At 41.9% G+C, this 22,738-nt stretch overlaps 1 protein-coding gene across 3 annotated transcripts in view; it reads right to left on the bottom strand.

Moving 5' to 3' along the window:
• Positions 1 to 22,738, bottom strand: part of ATP8A2 (ATPase phospholipid transporting 8A2) — a 680,267-nt gene that overhangs the window by 626,287 nt on the left and 31,242 nt on the right. The window contains exon 1 of one of the 3 annotated variants that reach the window (XM_059684020.1): positions 12,974 to 13,078. The exons of the other annotated variants lie outside the window; for them this stretch is intronic. Coding sequence (XP_059540003.1) covers positions 12,974 to 13,032 — 59 coding nt within the window. The 5' untranslated portion in view covers positions 13,033 to 13,078. Of the gene's footprint in view, positions 1 to 12,973; positions 13,079 to 22,738 lie in introns of those variants that run through there. 3 annotated transcript variants of the gene reach the window in all.

The raw sequence follows: 22,738 nt of genomic DNA, 5'->3' as shown, positions 1-22,738 counted from the left end.
TAAAATCAGGGATCTGGGCTGGGGAGAACTGCAGGACTTCCGAGCCCAGAAGTTCAGAGGGAAACCCCGCGGCACCGAGGCTGCATCCCTTGGGACAGGCATCGCGTCTGACTGTGGAAAGGATGTCCACAGGACTGCTGGTGGCAGGGGATTCTAGATCTGGGTCCACAGTCATGAGAGACTAAGCCCAAATGGGGCATTCTGGATGACTGCCAGGCCTCGCCATGCTGGGAAGAGAGGGGCTCACAGTGGTGCAGCTCTTTCCCTCTTTTTGGACTTTGCTTTTGTTGCTGAACCTAGTTTGTAGGACCTTTTAAGTACAGACATTCACCCATGGCTGAGGTGCAGGTGGAGGTGTGGACTTGTGGAGTCTGGGGAGAAGCTGGGGAGAGGAGAGGGTCCAGGAGAGGTGGCCGTGAGTCTGGCAAGAGTCATACCTGATGTGCAGAACCTAGGCAGCCATTTTCTCCTGAAGAGATAGCCCCTCCCTGCAGTCTCCAGGCAACCAATACAGCCACACCCAGACTACACTGTGAGTGGCACAAAGAATACAAAAAAAAAATCTGAATAGTCCCTGAGAGTCCACAGGGACTGGCTTAAAGAGGCCTTCAGTCCCAGCAACAGGAAACTGAAGCCACAGATAGTACAGAAGAGTGGGATTTTAAACCAACCAAAGGAATGACACTTCACTTTTTCATTTTATTATTATTTTGTTATCTCTTTTTTCTTTTCCTTTCTTCATTTGTTTCTTTATTTTCTATTTCTTTCTGCATTATCAATTCATCATTCTAATTTATTTTATTTTTTATGCTATTTTTAATCAATTTTTTAAATTTATTATTATTATTATTATTATTATTATTATTCTCTTTCTTCTTATCCACTCATCCTCTTTCTACTTCCTCTATACTGAACTGAGGTCCTCCCCATATTCATCCAATTCTTAACCTTACTTTCTGTATATAAAATTCTGTCCCCACCCTCTTTACTGGGTATTTGGTGTTTGTATGTTTTGGTTTATCTTTTTGTTCTCTGGTGTTTTCTCCCCAAATATATTTTTTTTTTACTTTTTCTTCCTTTTTCTTCTTTTTCTTTTCTCTCATACCATTTTTTTTCTCTTTTTGATATCATTTGTGCTCTCTTTTCTCACAACTAATCCTCTTTTCTCTAGTGGTCACTTATATAGGGGTTATTGGTCTAGTGAGTACATTTCTGTTTCATTCCTTTTGTGTCATGTCATGTCAAGGTGAATTTTATCCTGTTTGGTCAATGTGCTAGAGAGCAAGCCACATCACCAGACACCCACAGAGGAGACTCCATCCATTAACGCAGTGGTTCTCAACCTTGTCTGCACATTAGAATAACCTGGGAATCTTTTAAATTTCCAGGTGATTCGAATGTGCAGCCAAGGTTGAGAACCACTGCATTAATTGGTCAATAACACTCCAGACCCAACTACAGAGGCAGGAAGAAGGCAGCAGTGAGGGAGAGAGTGTGAGTGAGTGAGGGAGCAAAAGAGGAGTGTGAGGTAATCTGAGGTGTGTGTGTGCATATGTGAGTGAGGCACAGTTAGATCCCTCAGGACTTTCAGGGGCAGTCTAACTGGGCTCGCCTAACCATGCAGCCTCTGCTACCATTGCAAACAGTCCCAGAGTGGCCGGTTCTTCTGAAGAGACTTTGCCATTTTGAAGGGGAAAGCTTCTGTGACTGGGAGCCCAGCCTCACCTCCATCCAGGGTACCCTCAGATAACATCCAGGACTCTATAGACACCCTCGCCAGGGACCTGTTGCCTCAGCTGTGGTCCCACGGTCACCAAGATTCCAGCCACCCTGGGTGCAGGCTCCTGTGAGTTCCGAAGCACGCTCCCCTCTGACCGGCCAAACACTTTAGCCCAGGGCACTGCAACCTTGCGAGCTGCAGACACGTGAGCAGCCCACCGCAGGCAGAGGAGCAGTAGCCTCAGGCGGCCTGCCCCTGTCCAAGGAGCAGCAGCTGTGTGAGCGGTCCACCACCTATCTCAGGAACAGCAGCTGTCCCCATCCAAGAAGCAGCAACCGTGCAAGCAGCCCACATCTCGAACATTTACAGGGAAATCATACAACTTAACAAAAGGAAGATAACCCAATCAAAAAATGGGCATCAGCCAAAACCGGTTTGGCTCAGTGGATAGAACATCGGCCTGTGGACTGAAGGGTCCCAGGTTCAATTCCGGTCAAGGGCATATACCTGGGTTGCGGGCACATCTCCAGTGGGAGATGTGCAGGGGGCAGCTGATCAATGTTTCTCTCTCATCGATGTTTCTAACTCTCTATCTCTCTCCCTTCCTCTCTGAAAAAAATCAATAAAATATATTTTTTTAAAAAAATGGGCATCAGACCTAAATAGATACCTTTCAAAAGAAGACATAAGGAAGACCAAGAGACATATGAAAACTTGCTCAAAGTCAGCCATTATCCGAGAGATGCAAGTCAAAATGACAATGCAGTACCATCTCACACGGGTCAGAATTGCTATCATCAACAAATCAAAAAATGACAAGTGCTGGCGAGGATGCGGAGAAAAAGGAAACCTCCTGCACTGCTGGTGGGAATGCAGACTGGTGCAGCCACTGTGGAGAACAGAGGTGCTTGCAGCAATTGCCAGGACACTGAGACGCACGGCCCCTTAGGGCATTGCTGAGGATCAGCCATAGCTGCATGCTCCGCCCTGTTGATTCCCTGATACCCTGCCCCACCCAGGCTGCTGCAGAGGCTTTTGCATATGAATGCCCTGGCCCTTTGCAATCTGAAAATTGCCTAACAAATTGCAGCTGGGCCAGACAGACCCAGAACTTCCAAGAGAAGGCCCAAGGCCCCACAGCAGCTTGCATTGCTTCACAGCTGGGCCTCATCTGGGCACCTTCAAACCCCAAAAAAGGAAGGGGAATCTGCAGATCTCTTCATAGCTCCTGCTGGGTAGCCTCAGGCAGAGGCTAAATTAGCACCTCCTTTGATACAAGAGCCAGTGTACCCAGTGGTCAGAGTGGGACCATCCAGATTACAACTCCTCAGATCCATAAGGGACACACTCAGGGGTAGACTCAGTGAGCACCAAAGCCCCACTGAAGTAAGTCTTCAGCACAGTAAGTTCTTTCCCCAGAAGCATGTCTTCAGCACAGAAGTTCTCCCACAGCAGACACAGCTGATTCTCACGGCCAATTGGCCTGGAGGTCAATTCCTCCCAGTGATAACTACAACAATCAAGGCTTAACTACAACAAGACTACAACAAGACTGTGCACAAAGCCCACAAGGGGGTGCACCAAGAGTGTCCACCTCAGGTAATTGGGGAGGCTGAGCCACTGGGCCCTATAGGACACCTAGCGCACAAAGCCACTCTACCAACACAGGGAAGCATAAAAAATGCGGAGACAAAGAAACAGGTCACAAATGACAGAAATGGAGGAAAGCAAACGACTGGATATAGAGTTCAAAACCACGGTTATAAGGTTTTTCAAGAATTTTCTGGAAACCGCCAATAAATTTAGTGAGACCCTGGAGGATATGAAAAAAGACCAAGTAGAAATTAAGCATACACTGATTGAAATAAAGAATAATATACAGAGATCCAACAGCAGACAAGAGGATCCCAAGAATCAAGTCAAAGATTTGAAATACGAAGAAACAAAAAAGACCCAAGCATAAAAGCAAAAAGAAAAAAGAATCCAAAAATATGAAGATAGTGTAAGGAACCTCTGGGACAACTTCAAGCGTACCAACATCCGAATTATAGGGGTGCCAGAAAAAGAGAGAGAGCAAAATGTTGAAAACCTATTTGAAGAAATTATGACAGAAAACTTCCCCTACCTGGTGAAAGAAATAGACTTACAGGTCCAGGAAGCGCAGAGAACCCCAATCAAAAGGAATCCAAAGAGGACCACACCAAGACACATCATAATTAAAATACCAAGAGCAAAAGACAAAGAAAGAATCTTAAAAGCAGCAAGAGAAAAAAAGTCAGTTACCTACAAGGAAGTACCCATACGACTGTCAGCTGATTTCTCAACAGAAACTATGCAGGCCAGAAGATAGTGGCAAGAAATATTCAAAGTGATGAATACCAAGAACCTACAACCAAGATTACTTTATCCAGCAAAGCTATCATTCAGAATTGAAGGTCAGATAAAGAGCTTCACAGATAAGGAAAAGCTAAAGGAGTTCATCACCACCAAACCAGCATTATATGAAATGCTGAAAGGTATTCTTTAAGAAGAGGAAGAAGAAAAAGTTAAAGATAAAAATTATGAACAGCAAATACGTATCTATCAACAAGTGAATCTAAAGATCAAGTGAATAAAAAATCTGATGAACAGAGTAAACTGGTGAATATAATACAACCAGGGGCATGGAAAGGGAGTGGACTGACATTTCTTGGGGGGGAAGGGGTGTGGAGGTGCAGAAAGAGACTGGACAAAAATCGTACACCTATGGATGAGGATAGTGGGTGGGGAGTGAGGGCGGAGGGTGGGGTGGGAACTGGGTGGAGGAGAGCTATGCGGGGGGCGGGGAGAAAAATAACTGTAATAACTGAACAATAAAGATTTAATTTTTTTTTAAGTCCATATATGACAAACCTTTAGCCAACATCATTCTCAATGGGAAAACACTAAAACAATTTTCCTTAAGAACAGGAACAAGACAGGGATGCCCTCTTTCACCACTCTTATTCAACATATTTCTGGAAGTCCTGGCCATAGCGATCACACAAGAAGAAATAAAAGGCATACAAATTGGAAAGGTGGAAGTAACACTCTCATTATTCACAGATGACATGACACTATACACAGAAAACTCTAAAGACTCCATCACAAAACTCTTAGATTTAATAAATGAATTTAGAAATGTAGCAGGATACAAAATAAACACTCAAAAATCCATAGCATTTTTATACACCAATAGTGAACTCTCAGAAAGATAAACTAAAAGAACAATCCCATTTAACATTGCAACAAAAAAAATAAAGATACCTAGGTGTAAACTTAACCAAGCAGGTAAAAGACCTGTACTCTGAAAACTACAGGACGTTGGAAAGGAGATAGAGGAAGATATAAACAAGGGGAAGAATATACCAGGTTTATGGATTACTAGAATCAACATCATTAAAATGTCCATATTACCCAAAGCAATCTATAGATTCAATTCAATCCCTATTAAACTACTAACGTTATATCTCACAGACCTAGAACAAACACTCCAAAAATGTATATGGAACCAAAAAAGACACTGAATATCTGCAGTAATCTTGAGAAAGAAGAACCAAGTTGGAGGGGTCACAATAAAAGATATCAAGCTATATTACAAAGCCACTGTCCTCAAAACTGCCTGGTACTGGCACAAGAACAGGTTATATAGATCAATGGAACAGAACAGAGAACACAGAAATCAACCCAAACCACTATGCTCAATTAATATTTGACAGAGGAGGCAAGAGTATAAATTGAAGCAGAGACAATCTCTTCAATAAATGGTGGTGGGAAAAATGGACAGATACATGCAAAAAAATGAAACAAGACCACCACCTTACACCATACACAAACATAAACTAAACTCAAAATGGGTAAAAGACTTAAATGTAAGATGGGAAACCATAAAAGTACTAGAAGAAACCACAGGCACCAAAAATCTCAGACATCTCACATAGCAATATGTATATGGATACATCCCCTAGGACAGTGGTCGGCAAACCGCGGCTCGTGAGCCACATGCGGCTCTTTGGCGCCTTGAGTGTGGCTCTTCCACAAAATACCATGTGCGGGCGCGCACTTACAGTGCGATTGAAACTTCGTGGCCCATGCGCAAAAGTCGGTTTTTGGCCTGGGAGAGTCTATTTTGAAGAAGTGGCGTTAGAAGAAGTGGGGGGTGTCGATTGATCCGGCGACGGGAGACACAGCGCAGGCGGGCCTGGGGATAGGCAGAGCAGGGGAGGGGCAAGCGCGGCTCAATTCATGCAGGAGTTGAGGATGGAAGAGTTAGAAGGGGTCGCGATTCATGCAGGAGTTGAGGATGGGAGAGTTGGAAGGGGTCGATCTCAGTGAACGTACCTCAATCAGTTTGAGGACGTTTTTAGCAAAGGCCAGCTTAGGAGTACACTAATTAAGTTAATAACAATGTACCTACCTATATAGTTTAAGTTTAAAAATTTTGGCTCTCAAAAGAAATTTCAATCGTTGTACTGTTGATATTTGGCTCTGTTGAAAAATGAGTTTGCCGACCACTGTCCTAGGGCAATGGAAACTAAGGAGAAAATAAATAAATGGGACTACATCAAAATAAGAAGCTTCTGCACAGCAAAAGTAACCATCAAAATAACAAGAGAATAATAGATACAGAGGCAGAGCTGCCTCAAACAGATTGTCAAACTGCAGCGGGAAGGCCGGGGAGGGTGGGGGTGCAGGAGGTAGGGGGGTAAGAGATCAACCAAAGGACTTGTACCGATGGACATAAGACACCGGGGGATAGGGAGGGCTAGGGGACTGTCTAGGGCGGGGTGGGGGGGGGGGAATGGACACATATGTAATACCCTTTGTAATACTTTAAGCAATAAAAAAATAAATAAATAACAAGAGAGCCACATACATGGGAGAACATATTTGCAATGATACATTTGATAAGGGGCTAATCTCCAAAATATATAGGGAACTCATACAACTTAACAAAAGGAAGACAAACAATCCAATTAAAAAATGGGAAAAGGGCCAGCACCGGTTTGGCTCAGTGGATAGAGCATCAGCCTGTGGACTGGGGGGTCCCAGGTTCGATTCCGGTCAAGGGCATGTCCCTTGGTTGCGGGCACATCCCCAGTGGGAGGTGTGCAGGAGGCAGCTGGTCGATGTTTCTCTCTCATCGATGTTTCTAACTCTCTATTCCTCTCTGTAAAAAATCAATAAAATATATTAAAAAAATGGGAAAAGGTCCTAAATAGACATTTCTCCAAAGTGGACATACAGAAGGCCAAGAGACATATGAAAAAATGCTCAAAGTCACTAATCATCGGAGAGATGCAAATCAAAATGACAATGGGATATCACCTAAGACCTGTCAGAATGGCTATTAACAAATCAACAAATGACAAGTGTTGGTGAGGTTGTGGAGAAAAGGGAACCCTAGTACCCTTCTGGATGCATACTGGTACTGCCAATATAGAAAACAGTATGGACTCAAAAAATTAAAAGCAAAACTCCAATTTGACCCATTCATTCCAGTTCTAAGAATATATCCTAAGAAACCGGAAACACCAATCAGAAAGAATATATGCACCCCTATGTTCATAGCAGCGCAATTTACAACAGCTAAGACTTAGAAACAGCTGAAACCAGTTTGGCTCAGTGGATAGAGCATCGGCCTGCGGACTGAAAGGTCCCAGGTTCGATTCCGGTCAAGGGCATGTACCTGGGTTGCGGGCACATCCCCAGTAGGAGGTGTGCAGGAGGCAGCTGATAGATGTTTCTCTCTCATCGATGTTTCTAACTCTCTATCTCTCTCCCTTCCTCTCTGTAAAAAAATCAATAAAAATATATTAAAAAAAAAAAGACTTAGAAACAGCCTAAGTACCCATCAGAAGATGAGTCAATAAAAAAACTATGGTACATTTACACAATGGAATACTATGTGGCAATAAAAAAGAAAGAACTCTTACAATTTGCAACAGCATGGATGGACCTGGAGAGTATTATGCTGAGCAAAATAAGCCAGTATCATGAGTATCACATGATCTCTCTTATATGTGGAATCTAATGAAACAAATAAACTGATGATCAAAAATAGACCCAGAGTCATAGAAGCATGAACAGACTGTTGAAACTCAGAGGGAAGGCAGGGGAGGGTGGGTGGGAAGAGATCAATCAATGAACTTGTATGCATGTATGCATAACCTATGTACACAGACAATGGGGTGGTGAGGGCCTGGGAGCTGGGTGGGAGGATGAGAGCAGGCTAGAAGAGGTGAATGTGGGGAAGAGGGGAACCTATGTAATACTTTCAATAATAAAGATTTTTGTAAAAAGAAAAAAAAGCATGTTGGGTACTGCAAAGGAAAAAAATCTTGAATTTGAAGACATAAGACTAAAAACTATACAAACTGAAGCACTGAGAAAACAATATAAAGAGAACATCAGTGACCTATGAGACAATATCAAGGGAGTCAGATATCCTATATAAGAGGTAATATGCAAATTGACTGTCATGCCCACACAAGATGGCCACCCCATGTGGTCACAAGATGGCAGGCAGGAGAGGGCACTTAAGGGTGACCAGGTTGGCAGTGGAGGCAGTTGGGGGTGACCAGGATGGCGGAGGGGATTTGGGGGTGACCAGGCCAGCAGGGGGGCAGTAAGGGACGACCAGGCCGGTGGTGGAGGCAGTTAGGGGCAACCAGGCCGGTGGATGGGGGGAGCAGTTAGGAGTCAGCGGTCCCTGACTGTGAGAGGCATGTCCGACTGCTGGTTTAGGCCAGATCTCCGGCAGTCAGACATCCCCCAAGGGGTCCCAGATTGGAGAGGGTGCAGGCTGGGCTGAGGGGACTCCCCACACACACACACGAATTTCATGCACTGGGCCTCTAGTACAAAATAATATGGAATGTAAACTGTAATTGAAAACTAAAATGTAGCCCTGGCAAGTGTGGCTCAGTTGGTTGGGCATTGTCTTGTGCACCCAAAGGTTGCCGGCTCAATTCCCAGTTAGGACATATGCCCAGATTGCAGGTTCAATCTCTGGTAAGGGGAGTGCAGGAGGCAGCCAATTGATGTTTCCCTCTCACATCTATGTTTCTCTCTCTCTCCCTCTTCATTCCTCTCTCTAAAAATAAATAAAAATATTTTTAAAAGAAATTTTATAAAAACATCTATTCAGATATTTTGCCCACTTTTTAATCTGTTTGATTTGGGGTATTTTTTGCTACTGAGCTTTATAAGTTCTTTTGTCTAGGAGCTTACCCCCCTAGGTTTTCTTCTAGGAGTTTTATGGTTTCAAGTCTTATATTCAAGTCCTTAATCCATTTTGAGTTATTTTTTGTGTATGGTGTAAGATAGTGGTCCAGTTTCATTCTTTCACATGTGGCTGTCCAGTTTTCCCAGCACCATTTTTTGAAGAAACTATCCTTTCTACATCGTATATTCTTGGCTCCTTTGTTGTACATTAATTGGCTATATATGTATTTATTTCTGGGCTCTTTGTTATGTTCCATTGATCTATGTGTCTCTTTTTATGCCAATACCATACTGTTTTGATTACTATAACTTTGTTGTATTGTTAAAATCAAGTACTGTGATGCCTCCAGCTTTGTTCTTCTTTCTCAAGATTGATTTGACTACACAGGGTCTTTTGTGGTTTACAAATTTTTAAAAATTGTTAACAGATAAATAAATATAATACAGTTGACCATTGAAAAACATGAGGGTTAGAGGCGCCAACCCCTCCACATATAATTTCTGACTTCCCCAAAACTTTACTACTAGCACTGTTGACCAGAAGCCTTACTGGTAATATAAATAGTCAATTAATACATATTTTATGTTTTATGTGTTATATTCTTTATTTCTGCAATAAAGTAAGCTAAAGAAAATATTATTCAGAAAATCATTAAAAAATACATTTACTGGGGAAAAAAATCTACAAAGTTCAAACCCATGTTGTTCAAGGGTCAACTATAGTGTACTGTGGGATTTATACTTAGAAGTAAAATAGTGCAGAAGATAAGATTGGAATGAATAAAGATACTGTAATAAGGTTTTATGTTGGACATAAAATACTGCATTGTTATGTGATTGTATAAAGTGAAATAATACATATGGGAAATACTGGAACAACCACTAAAAATATAAAACAAAGAGCACAAAGTAAAGATTAAATAGAACACGTAAAATACATCATTAAAAGTAAAATAAAATAAAATAAAGGCAATAAAAGAGGAAAGGTACAAAGAAGGGATTAAACAAGTAGCAAGTTGATAGATTTAAACCCAACCATATTGATAACTATATTAATTATAAGGAGTAAATACTCCAATTGAAAAGCAGAGATTGCCATATTGAATAAAAAAGCAAGTTCTAACTATATGCTGTCTATAAGAAATCCACCTGAAATATTAAACATAGATTAAATGGGATATGGAAAAAGGTACCACGCAGACCATCAAAAGAAAGCTGGAATATAATAATATCAGAAAAAAAACAGATTTGAAAACAAGATTATCACATTTCATAATGATAAATGGGTCAATTCACTAAGAGTACTAAATCCTAAATACTTACACATCTAATAACAGATATATAAAGCAAAACTAACAGATCTGCAAGAAGACATTGACAAAGCCACAGTTATACTTGGGTACTTCAATATTTATTTCTCAGTAGTTGATATAACAAGAGAAAGGAAATCAGTAGTGATACAGAAGATGTGAACAACACCATAAAGCAACCCAACACAACTGACAGTTACAGACGCGCCACCCACCAAGTGAGGAGTACAGGACACGTGGGCCATTCAACAAGATAAACCACCAACAAGAAGTCTCGACATATTTAAAAGGATCAAAATTATATAAAAGACTAGAGGCCTGGTGCACAAAAATTTGTGCACTTGGGGGGGCAGGGGGGTCCCTCAGCCCCGCCTGTGCCCTCTCGCAGTCTGGGACCATGTCTGGGTTGCAGGCTCAGTCCCCAGTGTGGGGTGTGCAGGAGGCAGCCAAAGGATGATTCTCTCTCATCACTGATGTTTCTATCTCTCTCTCCCTCTCCCTTCCTCTCTGAAATCAGTAAAAATATGTATATTTTTATATATTTTTTTACTGGGTCAAATGGGAGTTCCATTTTTAATTTGAGGAAACTCCATACTGTTTTCCACAGTGGCTGCACCAGTCTGCATTCCCACCAGCAGTGCACAAGGGTTCCTTTTTCTCCACATCCTCGCCAGCCCTTGTTGTTTGTTGACGATAGCCATTCTGACAGGTGTGAGATGGCACCTCATTGTCGTTTTGATTTGCATCTCTCCGATGATTAGTGACTTTGAGCATGTTTTCATATGTCTCTTGGCCTTCTGTATGTCCTCTTTCAAAAAGTGTCTATTTAGGTCCTTTGCCCATTTTTTGATTGAATTGTTTATATTCCTTTTGTTAAGTTTTATGAGTTCCCACCCCTATGTTCATAGCAGCACAATTTACAATAGCTAAGATTTGGAAACAGCCAAAATGTCCATCAGCAGATGAGTGGATTAGAAAACTGTGGTACATCTACACAATGGAATACTACACTGCGGTAAAAAAGAAAGAACTCTTACCATTTGCAACAGCATGGATGGAACTGGAGAGCATTATGGTAAACAAAATAAGCCAGTCAGAGAAAGAGAAACATCACATAATCTCAATCATTTGTGGAATATAATGAACAACATAAACTGATGAACTAAAATAGATCCACAGACATAGAAGCATGAAAAAGACCATTGAGACTCAGATGGAAGGCAGGGGAGGGTAGGAAGTGAGGGGGTGGGGGTTAAGAGATCAACCAAAGGACTTATATGCATGCATATAAGCATAACCAAAGGACACAGACAGTAGGGGGGGGGGGGCATGTGCTGCGGTCGGGGGCAGTGGCCAGGGAGAGGTCAATGGGGGAAAAGGAGACATATGTAATACTAGTCTAAGTGTTAGGGAAAAAATTACATATACAAAGCAGGACATTTTTTTTAAATATATTTTATTGATTTTTTTACAGAGAGGAAGAGAGAAGGATAGAGAGTTAGAAACATCAATGAGAGAGAAACATCGATCAGCTGCCTCCTGCACACCTCCTACTGGGGATGTGCCCACAACCAAGGTACATGCCCTTGACCAGAATCAAACCTGGGACCTTTCAGTCCGCAGGCCGACGCTCTAGTCACTGAGCCAAACCAGTTAGGGCCAAAGCAGGACATTTTAGTGTTGGGTATTTGTTTACTGAGGCCATTTCCTTGGTCACCCATTAATACTTATATAAATAGGTCTTTAAGAGTCATAATTAGTATCAAGGCTGCAAAAACCTAAGTCTCAAGTTGTAGCAAGATTGAAAAAACGAATGAGTAGATAAGCCACAATCCTAGACAGGCTAAGAATTCCTGGAATACGTCATAGGGTAGGTGCCGACTTCCTCATCACATGGACTTGGTGTCAATCACTCTCAATTCTGTGCTCAAGTCCCTGCTCCAAATGTAAAGTTGGGACAAAAACATTCAGCTGCCAAAAGCAATAGATCTTGACAAATAGTGCTTTAAATTATTCCCCCAACTACAGTTTTCAGCAGTTGTAACATCAACCAATTAAAAGAAGTTGCCTGAAATGCAGAATTCATGTTCTTTGGGTTTTATTATTTTGTAGCCATTGTTCTAAGATACAAAAACAAATTAAACATCTAACATAATTCAGCAGGCTAGTTAAACTAAAGGAAATAGTCTGAAAACAAATTTTGGGGAAGAAAAAGTAATTTTAAAATAATATGAATAGCATGATCCCCAGTCACGAGCTCATCATTCTGAGCTCAGAGCTTTCATTTTAGTGTCCACTGAGGTAAACAACCTATCCTAAGACCACAGGTTATTATTAGGCCACTTCGTATGTAACTTCTGGGTTTCTTGCTCTCCAAATACAAGTAATTCATTCTAAGATTTCATCTAAATATTTTTATTGCCAAAAAAAGGCTATTTCAAGGCTCTTGACATTTAAAATATATCTGGCTAACATTTACAAAAAGGAAATGAATTCCCTAAATAATCATCTAGGATGTTTTGCTTTGTTTTAAGCTATAGCACCTACTATCTCTATCTAGAAGGTGTAGGATTGAAGAATTGCTAGCTGTGGATTAACAATCTGCTCAAAAAATGGCTGTACTTCTGACCCTCCCCCTTCACTCACACCCCACACAGGCTACATCTATAGTAAAACAGCTATGGATGGTGTCTGTTACCTATTGAGCAGCATTTTCTCCAGCTGCAGGTCAGAGGCATGGCATTCAGTCCTCCACATGGATGCATGAAGACAAAACAGCAGTCACTGTTCATAGGTGTCTAGGTATTAAGATAGCTTGAGGCTGATCCCCATGATAATCTGGGAGAATTATATTATACCCTGGAACTGTCCTGTTCTAATTCACCTGGCATAAAACATAGTTCCTGAGTATAAGAAATTTATGAAGAATGCTGGAGAATTATATAGGATGAGGGGGAGAAATTTTTAATGAAAACAATAAACAAACAAATAAAAAACCTTTAAACCTGCCAAATTGGCAAAGGAAAAGAAGGAGAGGAGAATAATACTCAGTTATTCATGCTGCTATACTACAGTAGAATTTCTAAATGAACAGGAAGCCTCTTTGGCCAGCCTTATTTCCCAGTCACATCTGGAGATTAATCTCGGAGCCTGTGAGCAAGTTAACGGGAGGACCATTACTAAGCCCCAGGCTGCCCAGCACCACACAGAGCTCCTTACCTGAACCTCCGTGCAGAATCCTCTTACACCAAGGCAGGCGCCATCGCCACTTCATCTAAGAAGGGGCAGCCCTGGCTGGTGTGGTTCAGTTTACATGTCTGATTCCCAATTGGGGTGAATATGGGAGGCAACTGATTGGTGTTCCTCTCTCACATCCATGTTTCTCTCTCTCTCTCTTTCTCTCTCTCTCTCTCTCTATCTCTCTCTCTCTCTCTCTCTCTCTCTCTCTCTCTCTCTCTCTCTCTCTCTCTCTCTCTCTCCCTCCCTCCCTCCCTCCTTCCCCTCTCTCTAAAATCAGTAAAGCACATCGTTGGGTGAGGATTAAGAAAAAAAGAAGGGGCAAATGAGTGACACCTGTGCCCTACCAAACTTCTTCCTGGTTATCCTTACATAAAATGGCTCTTGGATTTTAATCATCAAACTCCATAAGCTGCAAAGATCTCTCAGCAAAATGACCTTTGGTTGACATTTATATAGAAAACTTAAGTCCCCAAACTCAGTATATTTAACAGAACCACAAGTAGAAAACATCTCTAATGAAAACTCCAAAACAAGTGGGGAAAAGGTTAAAATCATATGGCATTTTAAAAGCCTGTCAAGTTGCAAGGGATGTGCAGAGGTGATAGCAAACACTCCCCTTGAAGGTGATGGCAAAGTAAGAAAGACTCATATAAACTGGCCCCACACAAAGACATGCACGGAGATAAGCAGGAGGGTGAGCAAAGCTCTACTGTGGAATTTTCCCATCCAGAAGCACTCCTCCCCTCAGAGCACTGAACTCGGCCTCCTTGTTAGGGAGACCGTGCAGCAGCACCCAGGCCCATCTAACAGTGCCCAAGTCAAACTGTGGCCCAGAACTCCCCCAGAATTGCCCCAGCACCATCCTGGCACAAAGGAGGCACCGGGAGAGCCTGCTGACTGACAAGTTCCAAGCAACATGTCATTATGTTTCCTTCAGGGAGGTTGTGGGGGTTGCGGCACTGTTCTGGGGTTCCTAAGGGAGAAATCTGACTCTGGACTCAGTATCAGAAATAACTCATTGTCTCCTGAGCAGAATTTTTCTCCTCTAACGAACACTAATTCTCCTGACAAATCATGCCTTCTTTTTGCTTTGGTTGCTTAAAGGGTCTGAGACAAGTATATTTTCATTGACCTCTGATTGTCTTACTTTTTCTAACTTATTTTCTTTTATCCTCTTTTTTTCTCAACTATTTTCAACTGTAACATACTATTCCTTGTTGATATGTTATAATATGCATAAATAATTCTTTCACAAAAAGACTATAGTGAAATAAAGGACAGAAATAAAAACCCAGCATAAATTAGGCCTCATTTGCTAACAAACCTGTTTCAAAGGTATATTTTCTAACTCATCTCAGACTGTCTTTGCTTACTTATAGAAAGCACAAATTCTTCTATAGAACCCATCTCCAAAAGCTGATAACTTACTAGAAGTTCTTTTTAAAATTAGAAGAGGTTTTGCCCTAGCCAGTTGCTCAGTGGTTAGAGCATCAGCCCGTGGACTGAAGGATCCCAGGTTTGATTCGGGTCAAGGGCATGTACCTTGGTTTGCAGGTTCCCCGACACTGGTCGGGATGCATGCAGGAGGCAACCAATCGATGTGTCTCTGTCACATCAATGTTTCTCTCTGTCTCTCCCTCTCCCTTCCACTCTCTCTAAAAATCAATGGAAAAATATCCTCGGGTGAGGATTAACAACAACAAAAAAATCAAAACAAAAAAAAGAGGTTTTCAGAAGTGGGCTTCTTTCTTAAACATTTACTGGACTTTTCTAGGTTGCAAATCTCATACCCATGAAGAATCGCAGGATGCCCTACAGATAGTCACTGATTGAAGATTTTAAAACAAAACTGTGATTCTGAAAAGTAAAAAATATAGCAAATCAATGAAAACAAAGAATTAAAACTGATCATATTTCTCTTTAAGAGGCAATACACCAAAATGTTAATAGTTATCTTCTTTGGGCTTTAAGAATAAGGACAATTTGCCCGCCTGGTGTGTCTCAATGACTGAGTGTCTACCTATGATCCAGGAGGTCACGGTTCAATTCCCAGTTAGGGCACATGCCTGGGTTGTGGCCTCAATCCCCAGTGGGAGCCGAGCAGGAGGCAGCCAATCAATATTTCTCCCTTATTATTGACTAGAGGCCCAGAGCACGAAATTTGTACATGGGGGCGGAGGGGTCCCTCAGCCGGGCCTGCACGCTCTCCAATCTGGGACCCCTTGGGGGATGTCTGACTGCTGGTTTAGGCCCGATCCCACAGGCAGTCAGAGATCCCATTCGCAATCTGGAAAAGCTGGCTCCTAACTACTCACCTGCCTGCCAGCCTGATGCCTCATAACTGCTCCCCTGCTGGCCTGATCACCCCTAACCACCTCTGCCTGCTGGCCTCATTGCCCCCTAACTGCTCTCCCCTGCCAGCCTGATTTCCCCTTAACTGGCCCCCCTGCTGGCCTGATCGCCCCCTAACTGCTCCCCCGTGCCAGCCTGATTGCCCCCTAACTGCTCTCCCCTGTCAGCCTGATCACTCCTAACTGCCTCTGCCTTGGCCCCTGCCACCGTGGCTTTGTCCTGAAGGATGTCTGGAAGATGTCCGGAAGATGTCCGATCTAATTAGCATATTACCCTTTTATTAGTATAGATGTTTCTATGTCTCTCTCCCTCTCCCTTCCTCTCTGAAATCAATAAAAATATATAGTTTTTAAAAGAAAATAGACAGTTTGTCTTTGTTCCTATTTATGTTCTCCTGTTTTCTAAAATGAACACATTTTATTATTAGAAAAAGATTAAAATAGTAAGGGTTGTTTTGTTTACTATTATATCTTATCTTTAATGCCCTCTTAACATTGAATTAACAAATTAAGGGTGCTTATCATCAACATGTAGTATTCTGATTCTAAATTGGAGGTTGCCAAATAGTGAAGAATCCTTTGGGAAATTATGAAGATTCTAGAGCAGGGGTCCTCGAACTTTTTAAACAGGGGGCCAGTTCACTGTCCCCCAGACCGTTGGAGGGCTGGACTATAGTTTAAAAAAAAACTATGAGCAAATTCCTATGCACACTGCACATATCTTATTTTGAAGTAAAAAAAACGAAACGAGGACAAATACAATATTTGTATTTGCATGTGGCCCGCGAGCCGTAGTTTGAGGACCCCTGTTCTAGAGTGTCCACTTTTTTATAATTGGTCTCACTTCTCTCCAAAGCAGAGTCCACACTCCTGCAATCTCTATCCCTACTTATTCTTTGGAGTTCAGATAGAGCAGAACCAGCCTTTAACATCTTTTCTTTAAAATTCATTGTAATTCTGACTCTAATACTACTTAATAGTGAGGTTCCCACAATCAGGAATCATTCAGAAATGCTAAATGCAATCTCTAACAATACCAGGAAAAGTTTCATTTGAAAGCAGTCAGATTGATTTTATTTACACTGATTTCCTGAAAGTACCACAGCTTCAAAAGCTTTGACAACTGATTTTATAGGCCTTTGATTTATTGGGGGGAAAGGCCCATCAGATTTCGTAGCATAAATATATCTCTGAGAGGAAAAAACAATATGTAAACAGCTTAGGTTTTTGTTAAAGTTAAAGCAGTTATTAGCAGCAATGTGAACATAGTCAAAATATTGTTCTGAACCCACCAAATGCCTAATTCTGAGCCTGACTGGAAGATCATGGGCACAACTGCCAAGTCAAGTTATTACACCTTGCCTTAAGGCAAATTTGAAATCTCTAGCTCTGAGATCAAGTTTCATGGCCACAAACCAATAAAAAGATAGCCAAATATTTCAACTTAGTGCATGATCTTTTTTTAATTGTGCAAACTTTTAGCCTATAATTTAGAGGAAGACTACATAAGATTCTGTTCCAATGCTAGTTCCAAAAATTGTCTGTATTACATTTCCCTTATGCAGAGCTCTTGACCAGCAGAGACACAATTCAATAGAATAAAAAAAACTGCACGTTTTCAGTGGGGGAAAACCCACAAGATCCATTAACTGTGCAAATGGGGCTCAAAAGGAACAGAAAGTCCAACCCAACAGAAAACCAATTCTGTTGGGCCATCAATTTTGGTGGCATTCACACCAGAGAAGAACTACAAGCTGGAGGTTAGATCAACGGTTCTCAACCTGTGAGTCGCAACCCCTTTGGGGGTCGAACGACCCTTTCACAGGGGTCGCCTAAGATCATCAGAAAACACATGTAATTACATATTGTTTTTGTGATTAATCCCTATGCTTTAATTATGTTCAATTTGTAACAATGAAAATACATCCTGCATATCAGATATTTACATTACGATTCATAACAGTAGAAAAATTACAGTTATGAAGTAGCAACGAAAATAATTTTATGGTTGGGGGTCACTACAACATGAGGAACTGTATTAAAGGGTCGCGGCATTCGGAAGGTTGAGAACCACTGGGTTAGATGCTTCCAAAATAAAAATCCTAATACAGAGATCATGTTGATAAAACAAAACTTAAACTGGACTGGCTTTCTCTCCCAGCAGACGCAGCACACACACATCACTTAACAGACTGCATAAAGATTTTCTATAGCCAGAAACTCCTGCAGTGCAGATGCCTTCTGCTGCTGTCACTGCCCAGTATGTTTCTATCAGGCTCCAGCAGATTAATACACAGGAACCCCAAAGTGTCCCAGAATGTGTGTCCCAAGAAGAGTATTTCAGATCCAAAAATGGTCCTTTAGCTCCTTCTCCCCCAAACTCCCATCCTTGCCCAGGGATGAGGCAACATAGGAAGTAAAATGCTACACAAGCCACGCTTGGGTCAACAAGGGACGCGCAGGTAGCAGTAGGACACGTCCATCACATTGGAAAGAGCAGAGTGTGCATGCAGTAAACCTGTATGTTCTCATGCCTTCTAGTGAAAACCTGGAATCAGAGACAAGTGAACAAAAGGAACAGGGCAGAGGGCTGGTACTTTTGGAGAAAATAACAAAGGATAGTCATTTTAACTCTATGATGTGGCAGCTGATATAGATTAAAAAAAAGTATCCATTAGAAAAAGAATCTTGTGGTTCTTGTCACTGATTGGGTGGCGAGCCCAGGTGTAGGCCTAATAATTGACTTGCGGTGACCAGTAAGTGTCCTGAATGCTACGCAGGCACAAAGATCCCCAGTCTGAGCCACTTCTGATGTGGTCCTTCTCAGCCGGACATAAGAAAAGCTTACATGAAGCAGGGATTAAGCACACTTCCCCTTCCACTACTGCTAAGCACATGCCTTCTAATATCTGATAGAGTTCTGTGTGGAACTAAGCATTTCAGCCAAAACACAAGAATCAAGTATATGTACCCTATACTTTCACATATGCCAGTAACACTTTAAAAACAGACCAGAAACAATGTGAACTTCAGGACCCTCCTGAGATTTTCAGTGAAAGCCCATACCACTCTCTCCTCTTCTCCATCCCCATGTACACCCAAATCAAGGAATAGCATATGGAAAAATGCCTTTTCCATGCAACAACTCACCTCCCACAGGTAAGATCAAAAGGAAAAGGGAATTAGAAGTAATACTCCACACAAATTTAGATTCCTCCAAAACTGAAAAAGTACATGAGGAGTCTCACTAAAGCTGCCTATGCTCCATTCCACAAAGAGCCAAGGAAACCCAGTGTTTGGTGAATTCTTTTAGATAACAGGAGTACTGGAGAACTCTGATCACAAACCGAACCTGTCATCTAGTCTGTTGGGGGGGTGAGGGGCTATATATTTAGAAAAAAACAAGGGCATTAGGCTCCATGAAAGAACATTTACCACTTAAGAATGCATGAGTCACTCGGCCAGTGTTGCACAGTGGTTGAGCATCAACCTATGAACCAGGAGGTCACAGTTCGATTCCTGGTCAGGGCACATGCCCAGGTTGTGGGCTCCATCTCCAGTGTGGGGTGTACAGGAGGCAGCCGATCAATGATTCTCACTCATCGTTGATGTTTCTATCTCTCTCTCCCTTTCCCTTCCTCTCTGAAATCAATAAAAATATTATATACTGTATATACTAGAGGCCTGATGCATGAAATTCGTGCAAGAGTAGGCCTTCCTTCCCCGGGCTGCTGTCACTGGCTTCCCTCTGGCACCCAGGACCCTGGCTTCCCTTGTAGCCCCAGCTTCATCTGGTCTAATTAGCATATTCTGCTTGTATTATTATAGATTATTATTATTATAAATATATATTTTTTAAAAGAATGCATGAGTCCCCAGAAGTCCACTTAGTTACCCATCCTGAGAGAACTGTTCTGGGAGTATTTCCTTTTGAGAATTGTGAACATGGTCAGGTCACCCACAAAAAAGGTGACAGGAAGATGAGCTGGCTATAGTGCTTGCTGGTCTTCACAGGGATATCCCTTTGGCTCCCAGCTGGGATGAACCTGCCCAGGAGCTCCATTCACAACTATGTGACCAGAGGCAGCTCTAGGATTTGGCTAGGGACCAGCAAAGCCTCCAAGCTGTCCCCTGGCTGTGAGTGCCATAGCATGGGGACACACAAGGGTCCCAGAGGTTAATTAGCAAAGGAACCTCAAGTGCCTAATGATGTTGGCTGTGCAAGTCCTATGGGTCCTTCATGCACAAAACAAGCCCCAGAGCTTAAACAAAATGTGCTATATCGATACAATTGGATATTATTCAGCCATAAATACAGGAATGGTGATCTATTCAAGCTACAACGTGAATGAACATTGAAAACATTATGCTAACTAAAGCCAGACACATATTATATGGTTCAATTTATAGAAAATGTCCAAAATAGGCAAATCCATAGCAATAGAAAGTAGGTTAGTGATTGCTAGGGGGCTGGAGAAAGCCCAAATGGGGTTACTTTGGGGGATGAAGAAAATATTCTGGACTTAGATAGTGGTGACAGTTGCATAACTTTGTGAATATATTAAAACCTGAATTGCACAGTTTAAAAGAGTGAATTTAATGTATGCAATCTGTAGCTCAATAAAAAAATAAAATAATCATGAATTTTACTGTATGCAAGATATATTTCAGTAAAGACTTAAAATTTTAAAAATATTACCTGCTCCTGCTTTATTATGAAGCACCTCATATTAAAGAAATATTATTACTTAATCAGAAGTAACAAAGATAGTACTAAAGCTGGAGCTCAAATAACCTCAGGTTGTTTTCTAGATTCTGGGGGTGGGGTGAGGGGTACCAATTCCTATTCCATTGTGATTGCAGGGGATTTGCAAAATAAAGTTTACCATTAGAATTCATCAATTAAAATCTATTTAGAGAAAACATATAAAATTAACAGTGGTAAGTTTTTCTGATCCAGTCAAAGATTTTACTATTAAAAAAATCAAGAGACAAGTTATATGTGTACTATATATAATTAATATATGGGGTATATATAACACATGTATTATATGTGTGTATGTGTATACACACACACAATGAATGCCTACTTTGTAAAATACATTTTAGGGAGCAATATGCACTTAAGCAAGGAAAGATAATATTAAGGCTCTACCATAAGTCACTGCCTTATTTCTCTCAGACCATCTCAAACAATCCTCATGTCTAACCATCTTTCATCCCTGAACCCACCACAGTGGTTCCTGCTGCCATCTTCTGAAATTGCTCTTCCCAAGATCGATGACAACCCCTTACCTAGAAAATCCACCATCCACACTTCTGTTCATACAAAACCTCTCTGCAGCACTTGCCCTCAGAATACATCCCCCACTCGAGCAACAATCCCTACTTGGGCTTCTAGGAAGCCCTGGGCCCAGTTACCCTTATAGTTGATATTTTCTTATTTTCTTTCCACACAAGTGGCCCACTTTGCCCATCCCTTACATGTGAGGTTCCCCACAGTCCCATTTTTTTCACCTCCCTTCTCCTGCTGCACATTCACCAGAGGTTATGGCATCCTTTCCAAAGCTAGCCTCGGTCCTAGACCTCTCGGGTGGACATGAGCCCACATTTATAGCTGTTAATTAAACAAATCCACCTGGAAGTCCCACATATCTTTTCAAACTCTCTAAATCTAAACTAAATTATCTCATCACTTAACAAATATTTTATTTTCTGTAGCAGAAACAGTAAACAAAACCCAATGACTATCTAATGGAGCCTGCAATCTAGTCAAGGGGGCAGATAACAAGCAAATGCTTCTACAACATATTCAATATCTATAATAATAAAAGGGTAATATGCTAATTAGACTGGACATCTTCCAGATGACCTTCTGGACAAAGCCATGGTGGTAGGGCTGTGGCAGAGATGGTTAGGGACGATCAGGCCGGCAGGGGAGAGCAGTTAGGGGGATCTGGCCAGCAGGAGAGAGCAATTAGGGCGATCAGGCTGGCAGGGGAGAGCAGTTAGGGCGATCAGGCTGGCAGGGGAGAGCAGTTAGGGGGATCAGGCTGGCAGGAGAGAGCAGTTAGGGGGATCAGGCTGGCAGGCAGGTGAGCGGTTAGGAGCCAGCAGTCCCGGATTGGAGAGGGTGCAGGCCAGGCTGAGGGAACCCCCCCTCCCCATGCACAAATTTTGTGCACCGGGCCTCTAGTAGTAAAGTAAAGGCTAAGGGCATAGAGAGTAACCAAGGAGTTCAATTTTAGATGTGGGAGTCAAGGTGGGTCCTTCTGAGGAAGTGGCATTAAGCAGATAATTGACTGAAATGAGAGAGCAAGCCCAGTTGGAGCATCCATGAAGGAGAGGAGAGCAAGTGTGAAGGCCTAAGACAGGGACATGTCTGGTGTGTCTAAAAGTAGCAAGGAAGCCTGTGTGCCTAGAGTGCAAGTCAAAGAGACTGACAGAATAGGTGAGTTAGGACCCTATGGTCTGATCATATAGGATCCTTACCTGTGATTGATTGATTTTGCCGTAATACATTTTAGACTATATATTCTAAGTGAGACTAAAATGCCAAGTTCGTATTTGAGCATAAATACAAAATGATTGGACTAAATCATAAAAGGATCAATCTGGCTACAGACTAGAGAATAAGTATTTGGAGAAGGGAACAAGTTAGGAGACCAATGCAGACTCTAGCTAAGCAATGATGCTGGCTTGGACCAGAGACATAGTTATATGTAGAACCAATTTCTAAAGCAAAGTCAGCAGAATTTGCTGATGAAGTAGACGTGGGCTGAGGGAGACTGCACCAAATTTGGGGGCTCCATAACTGGATAAACGGTGGTGCCATTTGGCAAGAAGGAAAGTACATGGGGGAGTGGAATATG

This window comes from Myotis daubentonii, chromosome 2 (assembly GCF_963259705.1).
Source record: "Myotis daubentonii chromosome 2, mMyoDau2.1, whole genome shotgun sequence".
NCBI lineage: Eukaryota > Metazoa > Chordata > Mammalia > Chiroptera > Vespertilionidae > Myotis > Myotis daubentonii.
The sequence above is the reverse complement of the archived record's forward strand: the minus strand, read 5'-3'. Positions and strand labels throughout refer to the sequence as shown.